This window comes from Mya arenaria, chromosome 5 (assembly GCF_026914265.1).
Source record: "Mya arenaria isolate MELC-2E11 chromosome 5, ASM2691426v1".
Classification (NCBI taxonomy): Eukaryota; Metazoa; Mollusca; class Bivalvia; order Myida; family Myidae; genus Mya; species Mya arenaria.
In genome coordinates, this window is record NC_069126.1 from 16949957 (window position 1) to 16971252 (window position 21296).

The following is a 21296-nucleotide window of genomic DNA, read 5'->3' on the forward strand; positions in this document are numbered from 1 at the left end:
TTGCATTTATTTTTGAGTATGCACACTAATTTTCTGTGCCTCCTCGTCTACTACCTCCATGTAGTCGTCAAAATTGTGTGCATATATTAGCTTTAAAGGGGACTACTTGCTGCAATTGACACTGCCAGAGTATTAAACAAATTGTAATAACGAAAAATACGATATCTTCAAAGCGACATTTGTGACGTGTATGCAGTTTCTTTCAGAACATGAAACATTGCCTGTCATAAAAGTATAGGCAGTTATTCGCTGATGTCCGATGCCACCGTATACAATGTAAAGAGAATTGATATGACGTAAACTTCAGATGACTGATTTAAACTCCTTTAATGTGGACACAATGGAGGATTTGCCTTCTTTTAAGGTAAAATGATTCTATAGTTTAAAGTTGTTTTTCATATAAATGTTAACTTATGATTTTGTATGTAATACATGGTAACTGAATAATTTCAGATGTTTGAGTCATAGTTACATCAATATGATCGTTTTTTATTATTTGTTTTATCATAATTCGAGCACAAAGAACTTTGAAGGTGTCCTTCAACGTATACAAATATGTTTATTACTGCATTAGTATTACAATGTATTTTTATTTTTTCACTGAATTTTTGTTTAAATTAGTACTCGTTTAACAGATCGCACATCAGATTTATATTTTGTTTATAAATCATGCAAATTAATATTAAGACATTGACGTTGTTTAAATAGATCACTCAATACAAAGCGATACCAGACAGATTGATATCAAAATATAGATCAAATATTGCTAATTGGCATTGTTAATAATGCTCATTGTCTTGAGGTCTTAAGTTTTATTCAATGTTGAAATGAGACTGTCAGGGACATGCCCGGTACCCAAACACATGTATTGTAGGGATGTAATTAAACAACTTCCATACCATACCGCATGATGTTTTAACATGCGGTCCCTTAGGAGACCTTTATGTTACAAATGTCTGATGGACTGGCAATTCTTGTAACAGTTATGTTGCATTGTAGCAAAATGCATAACTCTTTATTAGTACGTCGACATATAGACCAATATAAGATAGCGAACCAAATAATTCAAATCGTGGTAATATTTATCACAATCGAAGACGCCGCCCTCTATAGATTAATTCAGTCCATCACATTTTCCTCCTAAAGCGAGTCTCATAAGACACTTTGGCGACATTTGTTATTAAATTTGTCTGCTATTCGTAAGATAGTAAATGCAGTTAGTATCCATAGCAGTTATAACTTCACAACTCTAGTTGTTATGACATTGTTATCTCTGGCTCCAAGCATTTTTCTACGTCAATGATATGTATATTAAATGAGGGAAATAAAAAATACAGAATGTTTTTGTTCAGTTATTTGTATCATTATCACTGGCTGTTCATGGAAACAATCAGTTTCTGTTCAATCGATACTACTAGCTTACAGCAAGGAAAAGTGATCCACTGTTACATAAATAGTGTAAATATTGTGTATAAAATCAGGTTATTTACATGCATGTATATGAGAGATAGATGGAGACAAAAGGATGTCACCGAACCGATTTCAGTGCGCGAAACCCGTCAAGCAGTCGAGCCAGTTCAGTAACCGACCAAATAGCCCCTGCGAACTTAACAGGCCGTTTTTAACTCAATAGCTGAAGTGATAGCGTTCAGATTGCTTTTTGTCCTGCGTACGTCGTCGTGCGTCAACAATGTGATTCAAACAAAAACTACATTACAACTGTTCGATGTATTAGGCCAAGCTTTATACGAATGGTCATTGGATAGTCTCCATTAAAAAATATGAATTGAATAAGATTCCGTGAATAACTTTTATTTCTCACCTCTCTCTTTAAAATCGAGCTGCCTCTTCTTTAGCATATTGATATATAGAAACGCGACAAAACAAGATAAGTATACAATATTAACTTGTGACCTTCTACAAGTATGTTCCTATTGTACATTTAGGGTCAAACCTTGAGTCACCATGTCACTTGTATTATATAGCTGCATATTTGAAAACAATATTCATACTTAAACTATAAGGACCCCTGAGATATTTAGTTTTTATTGCCTAATATTCCCTCCAACGTACGAAATCTTTAAGACATTGACAACAGTTTAAGCAAAATAGTTTTTGAAACATTTTAAGTTATTGTTTAAATAACTGGTATAATTAATAATGATTTCGGTTTCCATCTTGCTTCAGATGATGACAATATCTTTATGGGTCGTAATGATAGCCACGCACGGTATGTATACAAAACACGTTTGTTATGATCAACGTGTCGAGTGCAAAGCAGGGCAGGCAGCAGGCAAATTTGGTTTTGTCTTTGTTCAACGTCGTCGTCTGTTCATCTTCATCGGCATCCCAATTGACTAAATATCTTCTGAATCTCAATAAATGTCACCGTAATGGCCATGGACCGTAAATCATCAATATCTATTTAATTTAAATCAAAGGTCAAGAGCTAATTCCTTAACAAGAAATAATGATTGGCGCTTCAAAAAGGCGTTATATTTAATACGCGATTGAGATGTTTGTTCATGTGACAAGTTTTCATGACGGATGTCTGCGATTTTGGACGGTTACTGTTCACCTTTACCTTCGTGCATGCATTTTGTTTGTCATTTGTGTTTGTATTGTAATTTCTGATTCCAGCTTGTAATGCAAGTATTAGCATTACCGAAGGAGGACCATTATTTTTCGAGAACAAAGAAAAACTGTCAATTATGTGTACAAACGATGTGGACTCAATCGTCCAGTTTACAAAAAGCGGGAGTCTCCTTACATCGTGCGTACTAAGTAGCGGCTGCACTGTTAGTGACCAAACATTTACCGTTTCATTCAGTAACGAGTCATCAAAATGGCAGTACGTTTTGGAGACGGTCGGCAATTTTACTACAGATTTGTGTGGTTCATATGAATGTGTCGATGTGCTAAACGGGCAGAGTGATACTGTCAATGTGTCATTAAAAGGTAAATATCTGCTATACGTTTCTAGAAATACTTAACATGAATTTGTTGTTATAGAGACACCCTCATTTATACCAAACTTACTATATAGACTGTAAGTCGTGTCATTCGTTGAATTTGACCGTGCTGCTAAATTGACACGAAATAGTCACGTGCTCTAACGTAACTTTGATCGGTGTGTATTAAAATGTGACGATGACACGTCCCGTAAATTTCAAACATTTTAAATTATTTGAAATCAATACAATATGTTTTTTAAAAACATATCTACAAAATTAGTTAAATACTTAAGCAATGCATATATTTTATGAATTATTTAAATACAAACGTTTTGAATAAGTGCTCGGCTCATCGTGACTTCAGAAACACTTCTGCAAGGCACTCGTTCATGCGTTAGACAGAAAAAAAGGTATACGAATAAAGATTATGTCTTTCAGCTATTGATCACAAAAATGGCGCAGTTGGAGACACTGAATGGGACACTTTGTATTTGGTTGCGCACTTGATTGCGCACTGGTCTCATATTCCTTCCGGTAACACATACTGTAGACTATACATCATTATTCTTATTTATCTTCTTTTAATTCAGACTTTGATAACAACTCCTACTTTCCTGAGGAGAAGGAGGATGAGCTGTCGATTTCAACTGCATGCGTTTTTCCCGCGAGTCTAGACGATTTGGAGATAACTTGGTACACATTTGACGTAAGTATATGTAGTTGAGTCGGTTATATGTATAGGTAGTATTGGTAGTGCTATCCAGTATTAATAGTATGCAATATAGAGTAGTTTGAGTCTGTGTTAACATGGCAATATATATCCGTTCCCGTAGAGCATTGACGATGTGATATCATGTATATGCTCTTTGCTAGCTAACACGCGCAATAAAAACGGATTCTTTGTATTTTTTCTGTTTAAATAATTATGGTGTAGCCTATAAATAGAGTGTTTTCATCTGTCGTTTGGCGATTCTAAAGGAAGTAGACACTGACTCAAAATACAGTTAACAACCACTGATACGAAACATTTGTATAAACAATTCTTACATTCAAATGAAATCTTGACAATGCATTATAGGAATTTAAAAAAATATATGCCATAATGGTAATCATGAGACAGGGTGTTTCTCACATGCCAGGTCTGTCCTAAAATAGCAATGTAACATGTAGAGGTCAAACGTCAAAATGAGTACTGTAAACAGGTATTGTCTGGACAGAGCCTAACGAGGGCTATACCATGCATAAAAGGATTTAAAACAAAACAAAACATTTTATGGAGGTTCACCATGCTGATGCGTAATTTCGCAGATATAAATATTGTTTTCAACACCTTGTTATTCTGTGTTGCAATTGCATTGAAGATAATTATGTCTGTGACAAAGGCTCTTTTATCGGGTCCGTGTTTTTAAAGTAACTGTATACTATTATAATTTATTGTAAATGCTTGGATTTTATGTACCTTATTTTCTATGGCATTTATTTCAATTGCAAAACATACATTTGCACCAATTTACTAACACATTAAAGAAATACGATAACACATGTAATGTTCTTTATATTTAAAAGTCCCTAAACTTATCATCTGAAACAATCCGTGAAACACACATCTTTATTCCTGAATTGCATCTATATGACTTGTCCATGAAAATGACTCGTATTGAATATTAAAGTGTTGTACAGTTTATGAAAAAAATGCACAGTTTAATTGCATGTTTAGTAGTGGTATAGTTGTAAAGTGGTCTTGTGTGGTTCTTGAGTGACCCAATGGAGTCATGGTGTGTACTAAGATAGTTCTGCAATGTTGTCTTGTGTTAGTTTTGAAGTGTTCTTGAGTGATGTTAACAAGTTCTGCGGTGGCATTCTGTAAAGTTTAGATGTTTTAGCGTAGCTCAGGGAGAGTTATGTTGAGCAGGTCTAATCATTAGTGTTGTTGAACATGATTTCTAAATACTAGCTGAATCCTGTAGGAGTCAATTACAAGAAACATAGAACATAAACACCATAATATTATTTAAACATCTACTCTGTACCAATCTTTTAGGTTTAAAAACATTGCAAGTGTCGAGTTCCAGTGTAAAATACAACTATTTAATTTATATATCGAACATTATAGACAATAAGGTCTATTAGAATCAAAATGCAATAAAAACTTGCTTATTGCTGTACATAACATGATTATTTCCACGATAAGAATGGTGGAGGTTGACTTTACTCTACAAAAACTTGGTTCCCACGGCTGACCAATACAGGTGGTTGAACACTTGGTATACAAATATGGCTCTTATGCAAAGCGAATTAAAGGTTCGTGTTAAGATGTTGAATATTCAAATGACATATTATTGCTACCTATGGTTTCTTTTTTATGGAAATAAAACTTAATAACCGCAAGTCAGACCATCAAAGATATCTTAATAATCTATATTCAATTTGAAACACTTAACATACGCAAGACACTTCACGTTGGTGATGGTGGCTGCTACTGTATTCATTTTGCATTGACGTTTATATTGTACCATAGCGCTGGTTCATAACACAAACATGATTTTATGGCTTTGTCGATAATGAATAGTTGTGTATTTATTCCTTTGAGTTTTCACAAGATAAAATAATAATACTGTACGGAAAACATATATGCCATCGTTTAATCCAAATAAAGAGCGCGGACGCCGATACGGGCAATGCTCTTTGTTTCTACTTACATCGCCAATCGCTTGGATTTAATTTATTAAATCTTTGGGCCGATAACTTAATTAAAAATAACAATAACGAAACGGAACTGTTTAAATATCAAAGTTATATATATATATATATATATATATATATATATATATATATATATATATATATATATATATATATATATTACCACTGTGACGTATACTTTTGTTATTTTCTTGCTGAATGGCGCCAAATCTTAAACTAAGTTACTCAGTTACAACTCGGTATTATATTAAAAGGTCAAGTGTATACACATTTATTCAACAGCACAATGTTCAAGTAAACAGCTTTTACACAAACTAGCATTGTATGTAAGTAAAGCATTTCATCTCAAATACAATGTTATCAATGTAACTCAATTTAATATGTATTACAATGCATTTTTCTTCTATTTCGTAGTTGTGATAATTATGTTATAAAATGGGAATCACCTTAATACTTTTTATTGCAATTTAATTGTATACTATCCTTTGTTTGTGTATGTGTACATTTATGATATATCAATTACTGATTTGTAAATGATAGTAAGCTGTATATGCTGAAATCTTAATACAATTTGGTTTATGTAATGTTCCTACTAATTTTAGAACGGATATTTGAAACAGATGTCTGATGCAGATTTGGATGCGTTTAGCAGTGCACCCACAAACATTACGTGTCCCAACATAACATGTAGTATATCGCAGGCACAGAGTTTTACGTTTGGACTAGGGAAATTCAATGGAAATCAGTTATCCAAATCACTTGTTGAGGTGAAAATCGTTCACCAAATGTTTAAAGATAATCCGCTTATCTGGAGGTCTTCAAACAAGTATCCAGTAGGTAAGCTAGATCATTTTCCTTTATATTTATGTTAATCACCTTATTATAGGATATCGAATCTTGTTTGCCACTGGCTTTAAGCTTAATAAAAAAGGTTCAAATAAGTGTACATATTTATAAACGAGGGCGATCCCAAAAAAAACTAGACACAGTAAATGGAACTTCTAATAGAGTTATTATTCTCGTTATTTCCACCCGAAAGTGATTTAAACATATATAGCAAACAAACGGTCATATATACAGTATGTAAAGCAATATATATTACATGTTATAAGGCACAAGGTTGTTACATAAGGATTACGATGTTAATGCAATAATATTGTAAGATAAAGCATATACTTTAGAACTTAGCTTATATTTTCTGAGTTTGTGGCTATTATTATTAATTCGATGTACATTACACTGAATACTTATTTCTATTACTTTATTTTATTCCAAGAAAAGAATAGAAAAATGAAATAGAAAAAAATAAATAAAAAAAAATCAATATCCAAAAACATCTCGTGGCACCTAGTTCAAAATTGAAAATTGAATCCGAAATTGAAATACAAGTAATAGAAGGTGCTCATGAAAATATGCTTTTATAATAATACTTTTAATTTTACTGCATCCGTTTTAATGTTCAAAAGCCTTAAAACGCAATGAAACATGCAAAATAAAAGGTTAACCAAAAATAATTTTTACAATTATATTAGAGCTGTCGTATACGTTTTAAAGAACAAGCAAGAAACATAGAAAGACGAACATTATACTAATTTCTTATGCGAATAATCAGCAGTGAGAGGTCCTTTGTGAGTGTAAGTCTATTAGGTCTGTTTGCACAGTGCATTGTGAATATATCTACAGACTGCGCGGATACGTGTGTCTGTATGATCACTCGGTGCAAAATGTTCATGACGAATCGCGCTGGTACAGTAGTAGATAAACTCTGCACTATTACATTGGGTCTCGAGTCTGTTCATTAACACTCTCGGTGGAAAGCCTTGGGCACTAAGAAACACGATGGACGTCGACGTCAGCTGACCACGCAAGACATCGAGTACATATCCCGGCCTGGGGATGTCTTGTGTTTGTGAGGAAGCGGATGGTTGATATCGCATGACGTATATCTTATCGTGATTTCGCAATTGACCATATTAAGGACGGGTAGACGCGAGTATGGAAACTGCTAAAAAGTTGAAACTCCGGGTCGCCGGTGACTCGGGATTTCCATATATCGATATATAAGCCCGTGATAGCTGTTCTGATTGACCGTTTCCAAGCCAGTTTTATAGGAAGCTTTGCTGTACATCTGTAGGTGTGTATGTGCTTATCTAAACCATATTTGCTAAGGATTTTGAAGATGTCTGGGATAAAGCCAAGTTGGCTGCTATTACCGCGAGTACAGAATAACTGTAGCTTATAGTCGAACATCTTCTTCACAAGTAGTGATGCGTTTAAAGTGCACAGTTTGTGGAAAAACATAAGCTTTCGTAGGTCGATCTGTGATACAATAGAATGCCATCCCAACAGACTAAGAGCCATATCAGTTCTTGTCCTCGTGTTAAGGTTTTGACACATCTTAGCCCTGAGACGAACGTAACGTTCGAGCTTCGTAATGTCAGATTCATAAGGTGACGACCATAATTCAGAGCCATATAGAACGGTTGGTGTAGAGATTTTTCGCACTAAGCCAGCAAGCATTAGCGGATTGACATGGTAGGCTGACTCTCTGATTGTTAGCAAGGAAAAGAGCGATGATCGTCCTTTTTTCTTACTCTTGCGTCAACGGCCGTGGCACATTTACAAGATCTATGGATTTCTATGCCGACGTGTGTTGTTGACTTTGATTGGAACAGCGTTGTATGGCCTACGAACAACGAGTCGTTTACTGTTTGACTATTTCCGAAGATTAAATACGAACATTTGCTTTCGTTTAACTGATAGCCCCATAAATTTGCGTAAGCAACAACAACGTTTATTTGGGCTTGTAGCGCAGCTTTGTTCGATGATATCAATGTGAGGTCGTCAGCAAGGGTCGGGTTACCAGTGTTTATGGTTCCAATGTAAGATCTATGGGGAGAAACCTGTAGCTTGTTTAGGAGTTCATCAATGAAGAGGAGATACATCCACGTTGAAAGTATCCCTCCCTGACGGACGCCTTGGCGGACCGGAAATGGCGTCGACTGTATACCGTTTACTAATACCGTGCCCTTTAAGCCTGTATAACAGTTGATGAGTACTCTCAGCATTCTACCACGAATTCCATAGTCATGAAGTTTAACAAATAGGGCTGGGTGCAATACATTGCAAAAGGCACCGGAAGTGTCTAGTGTTGCTACATATGACGGTGAGCCGTACTCTATGTTTGTGAATATAGTTTCCTGAAGAGCAAAGAATGCTGTTATCGATCCAAGCCCTTTTTGATATCCATTCTGTTGTGCATTTGGAAATTGTTTTGTATGTTTAACTGACCATGTTTGACGGCGTTTATGCACCAGTTTTTTCCGAAAGCTTTGTATATCACAGGCAGTAATGTGATAGGACGATACCTTTGACATGCAATTTATATCTTGTTCTGTTTGTGAATGGGTATGATAATTCCCAATTTGCAATATTTTGGTATATACGAGACTTTTATCATCATATTAAATAACACTTTGAGATAATATTGTAGAGTTGATCCGCCATGTATTAAGTGCTCATTCACAATTCTGTCATGACCTGGCGCTTTTCTTCGTTTCAGTTCTTTCAATATGCCATTAACGTCATTATATGTGACGTCACAAGTAAGTACGTCATCCGATGAGTAGTCATTGGATTTAAGAAACGTTTGTATTTCCTCAGCTAGTTAAGCATAAAAAATAGCATCATAATCAGGACACTGTTTAGGCATAAAAACATCTTTATAATAATCGCTAAAGGCATTTGAACTGTCCTGGAGGTAAAAGTTATATTATTCCACTAAATTTCGTTAATAGTTTCTTTCGTCTTATTCTGATTCTGCTTCCAGCGGAAAAGTCTCCAGAACAAACGTATATCGCAAGTTGCAACACGGTTAAGTTCACTTTGCCTTATAGACCCATTTTCTACCTACCGTTTTCTGGCCGTGCGTTGTGCTGAGTGCGCTGATTTTACGTCTTTATATCAATATGGTTTTGCGTTGAACAGTGCCCGCGGCAACGCTTGAGAAGCGGCACAGATTGCTTTCAATATATGAGAATAAAACAATTCAATAGTATCTTCGTCTGCACATAGACGATATGTATTTAAAGTTTTTAGATATGCTTCTAAAATGCTAACATAATTCTAAAGGTTAGCTACAGAACATTTGTTCCATGCGATATAGTTCTCGGCATCTTCGACGAAGTGTGAGCAGGGGATGTCCAGCTGTGTAAGGAGCGGAAGGTGGTCTGTAATCGCGCAGCAATTGTCATTTAGCACCCTGTTGTTAAGAATAACATCTGACTGCCATGTTCCGATGACGACGTAGTCAAGCGTTTTTCGTGTTGGTCGAAATGTAAAAGGGTCGGTGCTTCTTGTTGGTACGACCATTAAGCTATTTTTGATTGTTGTTGGAAGTGACGTCGGCATTTAGGTCTCCACAGAACACGATTACGCCTCCTGAAGAATACGCATCAAACAAGCCTTGCATATGGTCCAGACATTCGATGTAATTGTCGATTTCATAGTTTACTGATGTCATGTATACAGCGAATATAAAAACTGTCAAATTATGTTTTGAATATAGTTTTAGGCCACTTATGTTTGAGCAGTTTTGAATTACAATCGGTTGAGTCGAGAAAGATGGAGACTTTTTAAAAAGTATGCTAGTCCCTCCTTTGCCACATTTCGCGTTTGGATCAGGTTCCGGGTTACAGACGGTGATAGCGTCGAAGTTTCCGTGAATAGATCTCAGGAAAAGATTTGATTTTTCGAGTAGTTTGTGTTCAGTTATAACTGCAACGTCTACTGAATATTGGTCTGACATATAGCTCAAGCTTCCCACAGATGACATTGCTCCTCGTACATTCCATGTGAGTATACTACAAGTTGATTGTGTGTTCATAATTAATAAGAGTAAGAAAATAGCATAGTTAGTCAAATTGATTTTACCTTTGTATGTATTCATCACGTAACTTAATCAATGTTATAGCTTTCATTCTGTTCACGGTCAGCAGTGGTATAGAACACGTTTTCCCACTCCAGCTCTGAGTACTTGTGCATACAATATACCTTTCGCGGCCAGAACGTCTTTTCTTCGACTTTCTCCCAATCATTTTTGCAAATAGTTATCTTCGCAGCCAATGATTTTCGCCCGGTTTCTATGATTCGGACACTTTCAAAGTTTATGTTTCTATCTATAAGATATTCTATCAGCCCGGCCCGGTTGGACCCTTTCCCTGTACCACCAACGTAGTATCTACGAGTACGCACTGAGCTTACACTCTGGAAGACCGGCTCTGTTGCGCCGTCGCTTTTCTGAGCTTCATGCTCATTGTCTTGTATTTCTCCCGAGAAAACTGTCTCTTCGGCTTTTTGTTGTTTCACGTGATTGTTTCGTTTCGTAACATGAACTGCGATTTTACTTGTGGGTCCTTGCGGGGGTTGTCGCTTTACAGCATTTGCGTATGAATCATGTTCGTTAGCTGAAATCAGCTCCGGTTCTTGTGGGTAAGCGATGACCGACGTGGCTGTTGAAAACTGTGCGTTTGCCTGGTTCAATTTTGTTGCTACAAACAGAACGGGTGGTTGATCATGTTGTTTCAGTTCATCTGTTGAGTCTGCTGTTTTGCCTTTCGATGATGCAACTTTATCACACTTGCATGAAACATAGTTTGCATTTTACTTTAGAGTGTCGACTTCACTCAGTAAATGGTTTATTAGATTAAGATGGTAGTTTAATGTTCTGTTTGTAGCACTGACTAGTTCTGCACAATAACCTTTCATTTCGTGCAAGTCGCCGTTCAGTTCATTGATGGTGTCCTTATCATTTGCTGCTTTATTCTCTAGATCATCGACTCTTTGAGTAAGAAGGCTATTTCGCGATGAAGTAGATGCAATTTCTCGCTGTAAGAGTGCTAGTTCGTTATTGTCTGGTTTAGCTTTTCTGCACAACTTGTTTTTTTGCAAATAGGTCGTTGAGTATCTTAGAGTCCTTGTTGTTTATGAAAATTTGTAAGTTATAACAGTCTTTCGCATATTTAGTATGGCTCTTTTCATTTTCGGTCGATCTGCGTTGCATCAAAGTGCCTGTTGGACAAGATGGGATTTCCTGGGCGCGTTTGTATAAAATGCTCCGATAAAGGCAGATATAATCATCATTTTATTGCACATTTGTATTAGTTTTGTGATGTATAGCGCTTTCGGGAGATTAGTCAGTATATCATCTAGTAAGGTATAATATTGCTGGTTAGAGATCGGTTGGCTGCTAGGCATATCAAATTGGGAGTTTTCAGCGTAATTGTCTTCGAGCAGAGAATCATCAAATTTGTTTTCAAACGACTGTGGGATTATAACCTCGCTTGGCATAAGGTACACAGGTGCTTTGAATGTGATTGATGTAAATATATTTAAAATTATTTAGTAGAGCAAAGACGTCAAAATGAGGTAGTTTCATTTGAACAATTCAGTTTAGTTTTGAAATTATGAGGGGTTGTCGTTTAGTTGTTGTATAACGAAAACTCACATTTCAATAATAACTTTAAACTATAATATTAAATAATATATAAATGGTATTGCGCTGTTCTTATTAATAAGTAAACTACGGCACTTGTAAATGAGGAATTTAAAATGTGAAAATAATGTTTACAAAAATAAAAATTCGATTGGACCCCACCAAAATAAAATTCACTTCAGTAATTAAAGTTTGATTCTCAAAATTTTTGTTTCTGATTTTTACATTATATTAAAAATGCAAAATGTTTCTGATAACATCACAAACACACACGCACACACACGTGTCTAGTTTTAGAACCATATCTTTCAAAGAATTCCGTAATTAATATAGTCACCAACTATTATGAGAAGACGAATATAATTAATGAAAGTCTTCTACGTGTTTTTGAATGACCCCGATACTTTTAACACTACCTTATAACATATATGTATACTTTTTTTTAGATATCTATTTACACGTACATGTATCATGTGCTAGGGAGGATGTAATACCTGACATGTTGCGAACCCATATGTTTATATTTGCGCACTCACTACAAGTGTACAATCTATATCTCCATACAGTGTCGGCACAATCAGCACCAGATGACTCAGGATTACCTTCTTGGCTAATAGCTGTAAATGTTGTTGTCGTTGTCTCTGTAGTTGTCGCTGTTGTACTCATCACGAAAATTGGCCGGTTTAAAATAATACAGAGTCATCACAAGGTATTTTGTAATTTGACATCGCGAGCGTTTACAATTATTTTCCGGTTATTAAAATAATATTAAACTTAATCATGTGTTGCATGATTCAGCAGATTGATAGTTTTTTGAGGGCACGTACAATTTAAACCAATATCAAGGAATTCTGTCATTCGGTGAATTATCTGTATTGTTTAGAAGAAATTTCGCTGAATATGTATTTAACTAAATAAATACATTGCATACGTTTAAAAGGCGTTCGGTGTATTCAAAGCAATTCTGCATCTGAATTTTACACCTCGTTCGATATTATTTTTCTCGGGTTAGATTTTGCGCTGGTACCATCAATGCGATGTAGTTTTATATATCCATGCCTGATTGAATGCGATAAGTTAGTTGATATATCGTTTACAATTCGTTTTGTCTTGCATCTGACCTTAAATACTATGAATAAATTGCCAAAAAACAAGAGGTTTGCATTCACATGACAGCGCTCATCATTAAAAGAATGTGACGTTGAAATTTTATTCCAAGCCTGCTTAAAAAATATAACAATCTCAGACAATTAAAACTTATTGTGTAAAATCTTATTGAGTTTGTATTATACTTGTATTGTAGTTCAAATTCTTAATCATTCAGATGCTACCTAAGATATTCTAACTTTTATAAATCACAACCTTAGAATGAGAACTTTTTGATATACGTACGTTATATACTAAAATTCACATATTTTTGAAATTATATGTGTGCATGTTCAAGGTTAATATATTTAAATGGAACATTGCGTGTGTCTTATCTTATGCAAACATAGAAACAAAAAACTATTTTGATTAAAGAATACGTATAAGAAAAAGGAGAAGAAAATGAAGAAGGAAAGGGAAAGAAAAATGAAGGAGGAAAAAGAGACGAAAATGGGACTTGTCTTTGAACTACCATTGTTTTCCTCATTTGACGGCAAAGAGAAGAGGTATTTAAACGTTATTTTCTCGTTTCCCTGTGCTGTGTTAAGTTGTGTGTACCTCGGTTCAGTATAAGTGCTAATTTTTAAGTAAATTTTGGTGCATGTGTTCTGTCGTAATGTATATTATATGTCTGTTAGGCCCAAACATTGTGCATTTAAACATCGTACCATTGTTGACAACTGGGCTTGTTCTCTTAGTTTCAATTGCATTATTTTCTAAAAAAATAGTTCAGTTCATGTAATTTTACCTCTGATAAACCACTATTGCAACCTACCTATTACAATAAAACATTAATGGGAGTTTTGTTTGATTGAACTGAGTGTTTATAGCCATTACAATGTATTATAGTGTGTGACAATCTTTAGAATGCAGTCATCATTAAAACTATATATTCTTGCATGATTAGTTTCTGCATTCCAATAATTTATTATATACTTGATTGAACCTTATATAGCCCCATTTAAAAAAAAACGCATCCTAAACAGCACCAGCTCGTATGATTCTCGGAAGATTCACAAGCCCATTTGCTATTATTTTGCAAAATCAGTCTTACCTTTTTGCAAAGTAAGTACAACTGTTCCGAATGGTTCAAGATTTCTTCAAGTTCTAATATCAACAAGTCAATAAAAATACTTTTTACTTTTGTTTAAACCAAACTTAATTTCAGAGGCTTGGATGAGTAAATTTTAATTAAATGGAATGGGAAGTTAAAGGATACTAGACGGTAAAGCAATTAAATTAAAAGTGTTGAGGTATTCCTTAAAAATGGTTTAAAGTATAAGACGACCATATTGAACATAATTAAACGAAAATTTTACAAAACGAAGAAAACCATGTTTCATTACAATTATATTTTATTCAAAATTATGGTATCTTGGCAATGAAATACTGATTGATTGATTTATCTGTCTCACGACGCACTCTCACAAACAATGCCACAGCAAACGACAATTAGCGCCAAAAAAAGCATAACACATGTAGTATGCTTTAGTTCACATGTTTTCCACTGACAAAATGCACCTACATCATGATTAAATGCAAAGTAATTTCCCTTGATGGACATCAAACAAAAATATACGAACATTGGCACATGTCTGCAGTGCTTTTTATTGTACATTTTGTGCTGAAGAAACGTTATTTGTTTGTTATGTTCCCTTTTGTTACCTCATCCTGTCCCCGGCTAGTGTTTTTGGTAATATATATGTATGATATAGTATATTAAAATCATCTCACACGTTTAGCTACTATTATAAATGTTGTTTATATTTTACATAACATACTGCAAATCTAGTAATATCGGGATCAAGTTTGCTGTATGTAGATGGTTTGTTGTTGTTGTTGTGTTTTCTAATTTTCTTTCATGTATTTTAATGTTTATAATGAATTGCATGTTTTAATTTCTAACCTGATCAGACAAGTTTTATATATAGGTTTCATTAACACTGCAGCTGGTGTGTTTTTCAAAACAGACTGCCGCTAAAGTGTTTCTTAAATGCAACCCTTGTGATCAAAGGCAATGTAGATTAAGCAAAGAATTACTTAATAGTTATATTTTGTAATTTCAGATCTATTGCTGATTCGATGGTTTTGAAACGTATTCAATATAATGGAAATGGAACGAAGACTGGTAGGATTTTCACATTTTAATAACAAGCATCGTGTTTGTGTTTGTTATAGTTTATGTAAGGAGTTTTTATAACTTTAGATTTACGGGAGCGCCGTTCCTAAATATTGCAAACCCCAATTAAAAATTAAATAGAATTTCCTTGTTTTATTTTTAGTTTTTCGCCGTACGCTCCTCAAACGTGAACAAGAAATTAAAATTAGTGTTATATAACTCATAACTCAGAATCAACTGGTATTTCAATTGTAATAAGTTATCCGTCTGTTTGTAACGATACGACGTAAACCAGTCGAAAATACGTGGGAAACAGAACTGGTATCCGTAACTATTACAAAGTCCTGTCAAAATGAAAGTTCATTTTCCTTTAATTAGTCATATCATATTGCTTGTACTTACTGCAACTACATAGAACTGTTTTACCACAAATAAGTTCCGATGTGTATGATGTTTATTTAAATCAAACCGTTGTGAACGTTAGGTGTGTATATTATGAAATGGTAACAACATGTTATTCACGGTTTGTGGAATGATAGCGCAACTTCCGGTCAAAATAAGAAGAGAAATTCGTGGGCTGTAATTGTCAATAAAAAGTCGCTGGCGCACGTCGTATATTGATAAGGATAAATTATATTACGCAACTAAAATGTGCAAATCTCCTGTAAAAGAAAAATTGCAAAAAGAATATCGTGTTCATCAAAGTTAAAATTGTTATGTTATTCTGAATTTGACTCTTGAGGAGCATTGACCATATAATGCTTCAATCATATATTGGAAGAAAAAAAACACAAGGTATTATATTACGCTCGTAGTTGATTCGTATAATACTGAATAAGAATTTAAATCCTTATAAAACACTGACCCGGATGTTATCATAACATTGTTTTGTACCTGTTTTGTCAGAAAAAAATCTGAAGATAATAGTTGGCAGCCAGTGCAAGTAGTCAAACTGATCTCGAAATTACACTGGTTGCTTATGTGTCAATGGCATCTCTATAGCTGGAGTCAGAACGATATTGTCGAAAGATTTTAATCGTTTGTGCGTCCGTACGCCCGGGCCTACTTTTGAAGTGAGGAGGTATATCCATCAGGTATAGGACTTTTTTTGGTCATTTTGTCTATATGAAAAGCTCATTAAATGGTCAAGGTGTTATTTGTTGAAAAAGGAAAGAATCGATTGACATCCTTTTCCTGTCTGAAACTTCGTGGGTCTTTTTCACTAGCAATAGGAGATGATTATATTGTTGGCATCAATTGATATACTTCAGAAACAATTTTAACAACTATCAATGCTCCTAAAACCTATCATGGGCAAGAAATCCTCATGATAAAACTAAATATTTATAATATTGACATTTTTTTTCTGTTCGCTTCCATTGTTTGATATTATATGCACACTAAGTTGCATTCGAACAAGTAAATGGTTAAAATATTATTTAAAAAACAGTTGAACGCTGTGTTCATGTCAATATTTATAGTCTAATAAAGAATCTTAAGTTATGCTTTCGAAACGTTATGGTGATTTCTCATCCTTAGAAAAACCTTTTAACTGAGTAAAAGTAAGGTGTGTATTGTCTTTATGCTATAAGGAGATTTAACAAAATAATCAAAACGAGGAAAAAAACGTTTATTTTTTTCACCTTCGGATCCTTTTATCCCTATTTATTTTGATTTCCTCACCCTAACCATTTGTTTTTTTAAATAATATCCCATATATTTAAAGATAAAATACTCTGACCTAAGAAACTTTCTTGTGGCATGCATGTTTTAGTCAGAGGGACGAATACCACCGCATTGTTTTGGTGCCAATTTTGAACTCTTATATAATGCTATGCGCTTCGTTGTAAAATTCTTATTAAAAACATTCGATATATGAAACGGTAGGCGGACTGTTGTGTTTACCATAAACATTATTGTGTTGAATATTTATCTTTATTGCGCGAATAGACTTTTTGTATGTTTTAGTTAAGTAAATATATCCTGATTTTGTATCTAAATTGTTCAAGTAAAAGAAAGAAATATGTTAAATTATGCAATTGAAATATGGATTCATGCTTCTTTACTCTGTCGTCTTTGTTTATTTTGACTGTCAAGCTATCTTGCACAAATTGACGCTTTAAAACACGAGTTTCGAGGTGCAATACATAGCATTATAAAACATCCGCTTTAAGAGCAGAAACAATACGTTGACATTAATCACTTTGTAAATCCACCTGGTATATTCTATGTTTCAGTTTACATGCAGTACAAGCTCTATGTGATAGTCGGTGGTATGCTACATGTAAGTGCTAACATTGACTTAGTCTCACTTTGTCTTATATTATACTGTTTAAAAGATACACCCATCTGATGTATTAAGCGATTATCGTCTCAAAGAATCACAATTCATTGCTTTTGTCAAGAACACATCATGTGACATCTCAATAGAAATTATGACTCTGATCGTATATATCAGTATGGACTGATTGACTCCATGCTAGTATTTGACTGTATATGGTGAAGAACATTTAAAATCGAAAATGGAAACACTTTGGGAAATAGTTTTCCTGCCTCGAATGCAAGTATTGCAAATCATTAGTAGCAGCCAAGCAAAAATTCTGAAAATTTTCACCCTGTAAGAAAACTTTACAATTCCTTTTCTTTGAAGTCGTTTACTTCTCAATGCGTTCAAAACATTCAAAACTCGAATGGAATAAATAAGCAGAGATAACAGATTGTGAATGCTCCACTGAATTACTATCACCATCAGTTAACAGTATCGCATTGCAAAAGAGTTTTTATGATAAATGGTGATTCGATTTGCTGGAATTTTGGTACTGGCAAAGCCGAGTGTATTTTGATTGAAATATATCATTTTAAGTGTTTTATTATCGGTAGAAACGAAGTCGAGTATATCACGACGACAACCTCTTCAAATATATTTAACATTTAAACGTTTTTATTTTATTTTTTTTTATTTAAACACTGATATGTCTTGTATAATGGGGTAACAGTTTTCAAATTGTTCATATATACATTTCGGAAAATGTGCATTATCTTGTCATTATGACACCTTCTTCATAAAGCCACGTTTTTAAACGAATGCATTATTCAATCGTAATCCGGCTTGACTTGTAGTCTATACTACAGACCAAAGCCAATTATTTATGGATATGTACCTGGTTGGAAGCGGAAAATGCCATGAATCTTCGCAAGATAGTGTCTTCGAGTTTACCTAATTTAACATTCATTTGAATGAAATGCTCTTTATTAATGCATCGGATTTATTCTATGCACATGTTTTGCATTATCGGACAAAAATGTTTAAACCTGGATACAAACATTATTTTAAATGTATACACCATTATAACAACGTTGATTTCATATACTTTTTTACAGTGGTAAATACTTTTCTCATTCTCATTAATGAATATTTTATTTAACCTGTATCACACATAATATATCATCAGGCGCGTAGCAGTGCCCTAACTGGGATTACGCACCATTCTAGGAGGATTTGGGGGCATGCCCCCTCGAATTTTTTTTTCTTCTATATGGTTTAAGGTGACTTTTGGCGTATGTTTCCCAAGTCATACCATACTGTGCCGCATAAAAATAAAAATAACCTAAAAACTTTTGCAGCGTTTGGAATTTATTTTTTTATCATGGACCGTCACTTAAACAAATACAAAAATATATACTATGAGTAACTAGTAAATTTTAAGATTTGTCCACAATGCAGTGCGAAACCTGTAAATGAATATTGAGAAAATGATCAGCCATATCTTGTCTAAACCAACCACACAGTTGTTCTACAGACTTTTACATTGTCAAATCAAAAAAGCGTACATGTGGGCATTGTCACGGAGTCAAAGGTATTGCAATCTAGCATACTAGGAAATAAATGTCGTATAAGTTTGCATGCAACCGATCAGGTATTGTTTATTCCGACTGCCAGAGGTTTCACACACGTTTTTACTTTTAAGACTACATGCGAATAGTAGGGCTAGTCGTCGCTCCTTTCTTCTTGCAAACACATCTATCACCAAATCAAAGTTTATGTCTCATTTACGCTGGATGTTCATTAAACCAAGCCCAGATTATCTTACGGTGGTCATGGATGACCGTAGATATGCCTTCACCCTTCTCATTGTATTAAACGAACGTTCCGCAGTGGCGGTCGAAACTGACATTGACATTAAAATGTGGAGGCATATTGATACTTTTGGGTATAAACATGTGCTTATTTGTGCTAATGTATCACCTATAGTGTCATACACTAGGCCATCGCTAACACACCTATTTCTCCAACGATACACTTCACGCTGGAACTCTTCCAGAGATTCCGCCGTTAGATCACGCTCAAACGTGACATATATTGATTGCACTATGACAGCATTCAAGTGACCGATTTCACTTGGAATCAGATCCTGTGCATTGAACCTGTCGCCATCTTCAATTAGACGGTCTGATAATTCCATCGAAACGTGATCAACAAACGGTATATATAGGTTTCGTTGCCAGTATTCTGATATAGTGTCTGCAGGCGAATTATGTCGGTGCTGCTGACGACGATTGTTTTTTGCCCTTGGGCGTGATGGATCAACAGTAACTATATGGGCCATGACAACGGATTTATTATACAGAGAATCCCATACTGCTGGGTCGTTCCGTTCGGCTGCAACCTGTCGGGTTACCGTTCGCGCTTCTCTCACGGCTTCAACCAGATCACAGGTTTTGTTCTGTAACATCTGGGATAACGACACCAACCCTGACAGCACATGCTCGATAGCCGAGAGAACAATGATGAAGCCGAACTGAGTGATCGCAGGTCTATATGCCACGGCTTTGGTATCACCGTAGTGAAGGTTGAGGTCATCTAAGCTATCAACGACTGTTATTTAGTCCGAATTTTCATTTGTTCCCTGCTTACTTGATCATTAGCGAGAGTTTCCCGAAAACGCAGCAACCGTTTACACGAGTAGTTAAACAGAAATGATACTTCTTGAACGGTGTTCATCATGTTTCCGGCATGTGCCTCCTCTGACGCATGAATAATAGCCAGGTTTGGGCAGTGAGCTTTGCAGTGGGTGTACACTGTGTCGGGAATTATCTTGCGAATTATCGCCTGAACACCACGGAACTTTAGCCTTGACCCCTCTTTTTTACAATGTCTAGACCGGCCTTTCTCAAATTTGCCAGGAATGCGTCGGACAAAGATTCGCCGGATAGTAGCTTCTCATTGTGCAAAAGGATATGAAATCTTCCCTAACCGACTTTGTTGTATGGTCGAAGTACCACAAACAGAGCGCCATATGCTCCATAGAAGACGCGTCCGTGAAATGCGATATACTAAATTCATTAGTTATGCATATATAAATCAATATGCAAGTATGTTTTTACAAAGAAATAATGGCAGCACTCGAACCCGCACGGAATATTAAACCAAATCGATACTGCTCCAGAACCAGCCCTTAACCACTCGGATATCACTTCCAGTGAGAGTCAGTCGATGTTTATAATAGATATACAAAATCACCCATTGTATCGGAATTGTATAGATATTGTGTTTTTTAAATTTCGTCGATGTAGTTTCTGGCCTTTTTTAATATTAACTAATGTAGGGATACATTGAAATTAATAATTTATTAAAAATATCATGTCACTAGCCTACTGATTTCGGAACAAACTTCTGAAATGAAATTTCAGATTAGATTTATTTAATCACCAAATGGCAAATGTTGCAAAACATCACTGTAACCGACTTGTGCATAACTTAATATACTAATTTTATTAACACATTAATTTCCATTACTTAATTTTAGTTAAAACGTTAGATTTGCTGGCCATGTAAAATAGTTAAAATGTACTTATATGATAAAAGAAAACTATGAAATTA

The 21296-nt window shown here is 34.9% G+C and overlaps 1 protein-coding gene across 4 annotated transcripts in view; it reads left to right on the forward strand.

Moving 5' to 3' along the window:
• Positions 1 to 247: 247 nt before the first annotated feature.
• The window catches only part of LOC128235203 (uncharacterized), a 38390-nt gene continuing 17341 nt past the window's right edge, over positions 248 to 21296 (forward strand). For 3 of the 4 annotated variants that reach the window (XM_052949958.1, XM_052949959.1, XM_052949960.1), the window contains exons 1-9: positions 248 to 364; positions 2188 to 2230; positions 2641 to 2958; positions 3545 to 3660; positions 6260 to 6494; positions 12717 to 12859; positions 13672 to 13802; positions 15363 to 15424; positions 17653 to 17699. In XM_052949958.1, coding sequence (XP_052805918.1) covers positions 308 to 364; positions 2188 to 2230; positions 2641 to 2958; positions 3545 to 3660; positions 6260 to 6494; positions 12717 to 12859; positions 13672 to 13802; positions 15363 to 15424; positions 17653 to 17699 — 1152 coding nt within the window. In that variant the 5' untranslated portion in view covers positions 248 to 307. The remainder of the gene's footprint in view (positions 365 to 2187; positions 2231 to 2640; positions 2959 to 3544; positions 3661 to 6259; positions 6495 to 12716; positions 12860 to 13671; positions 13803 to 15362; positions 15425 to 17652; positions 17700 to 21296) is intronic. The other variant, XM_052949962.1, reaches the window with a different exon arrangement.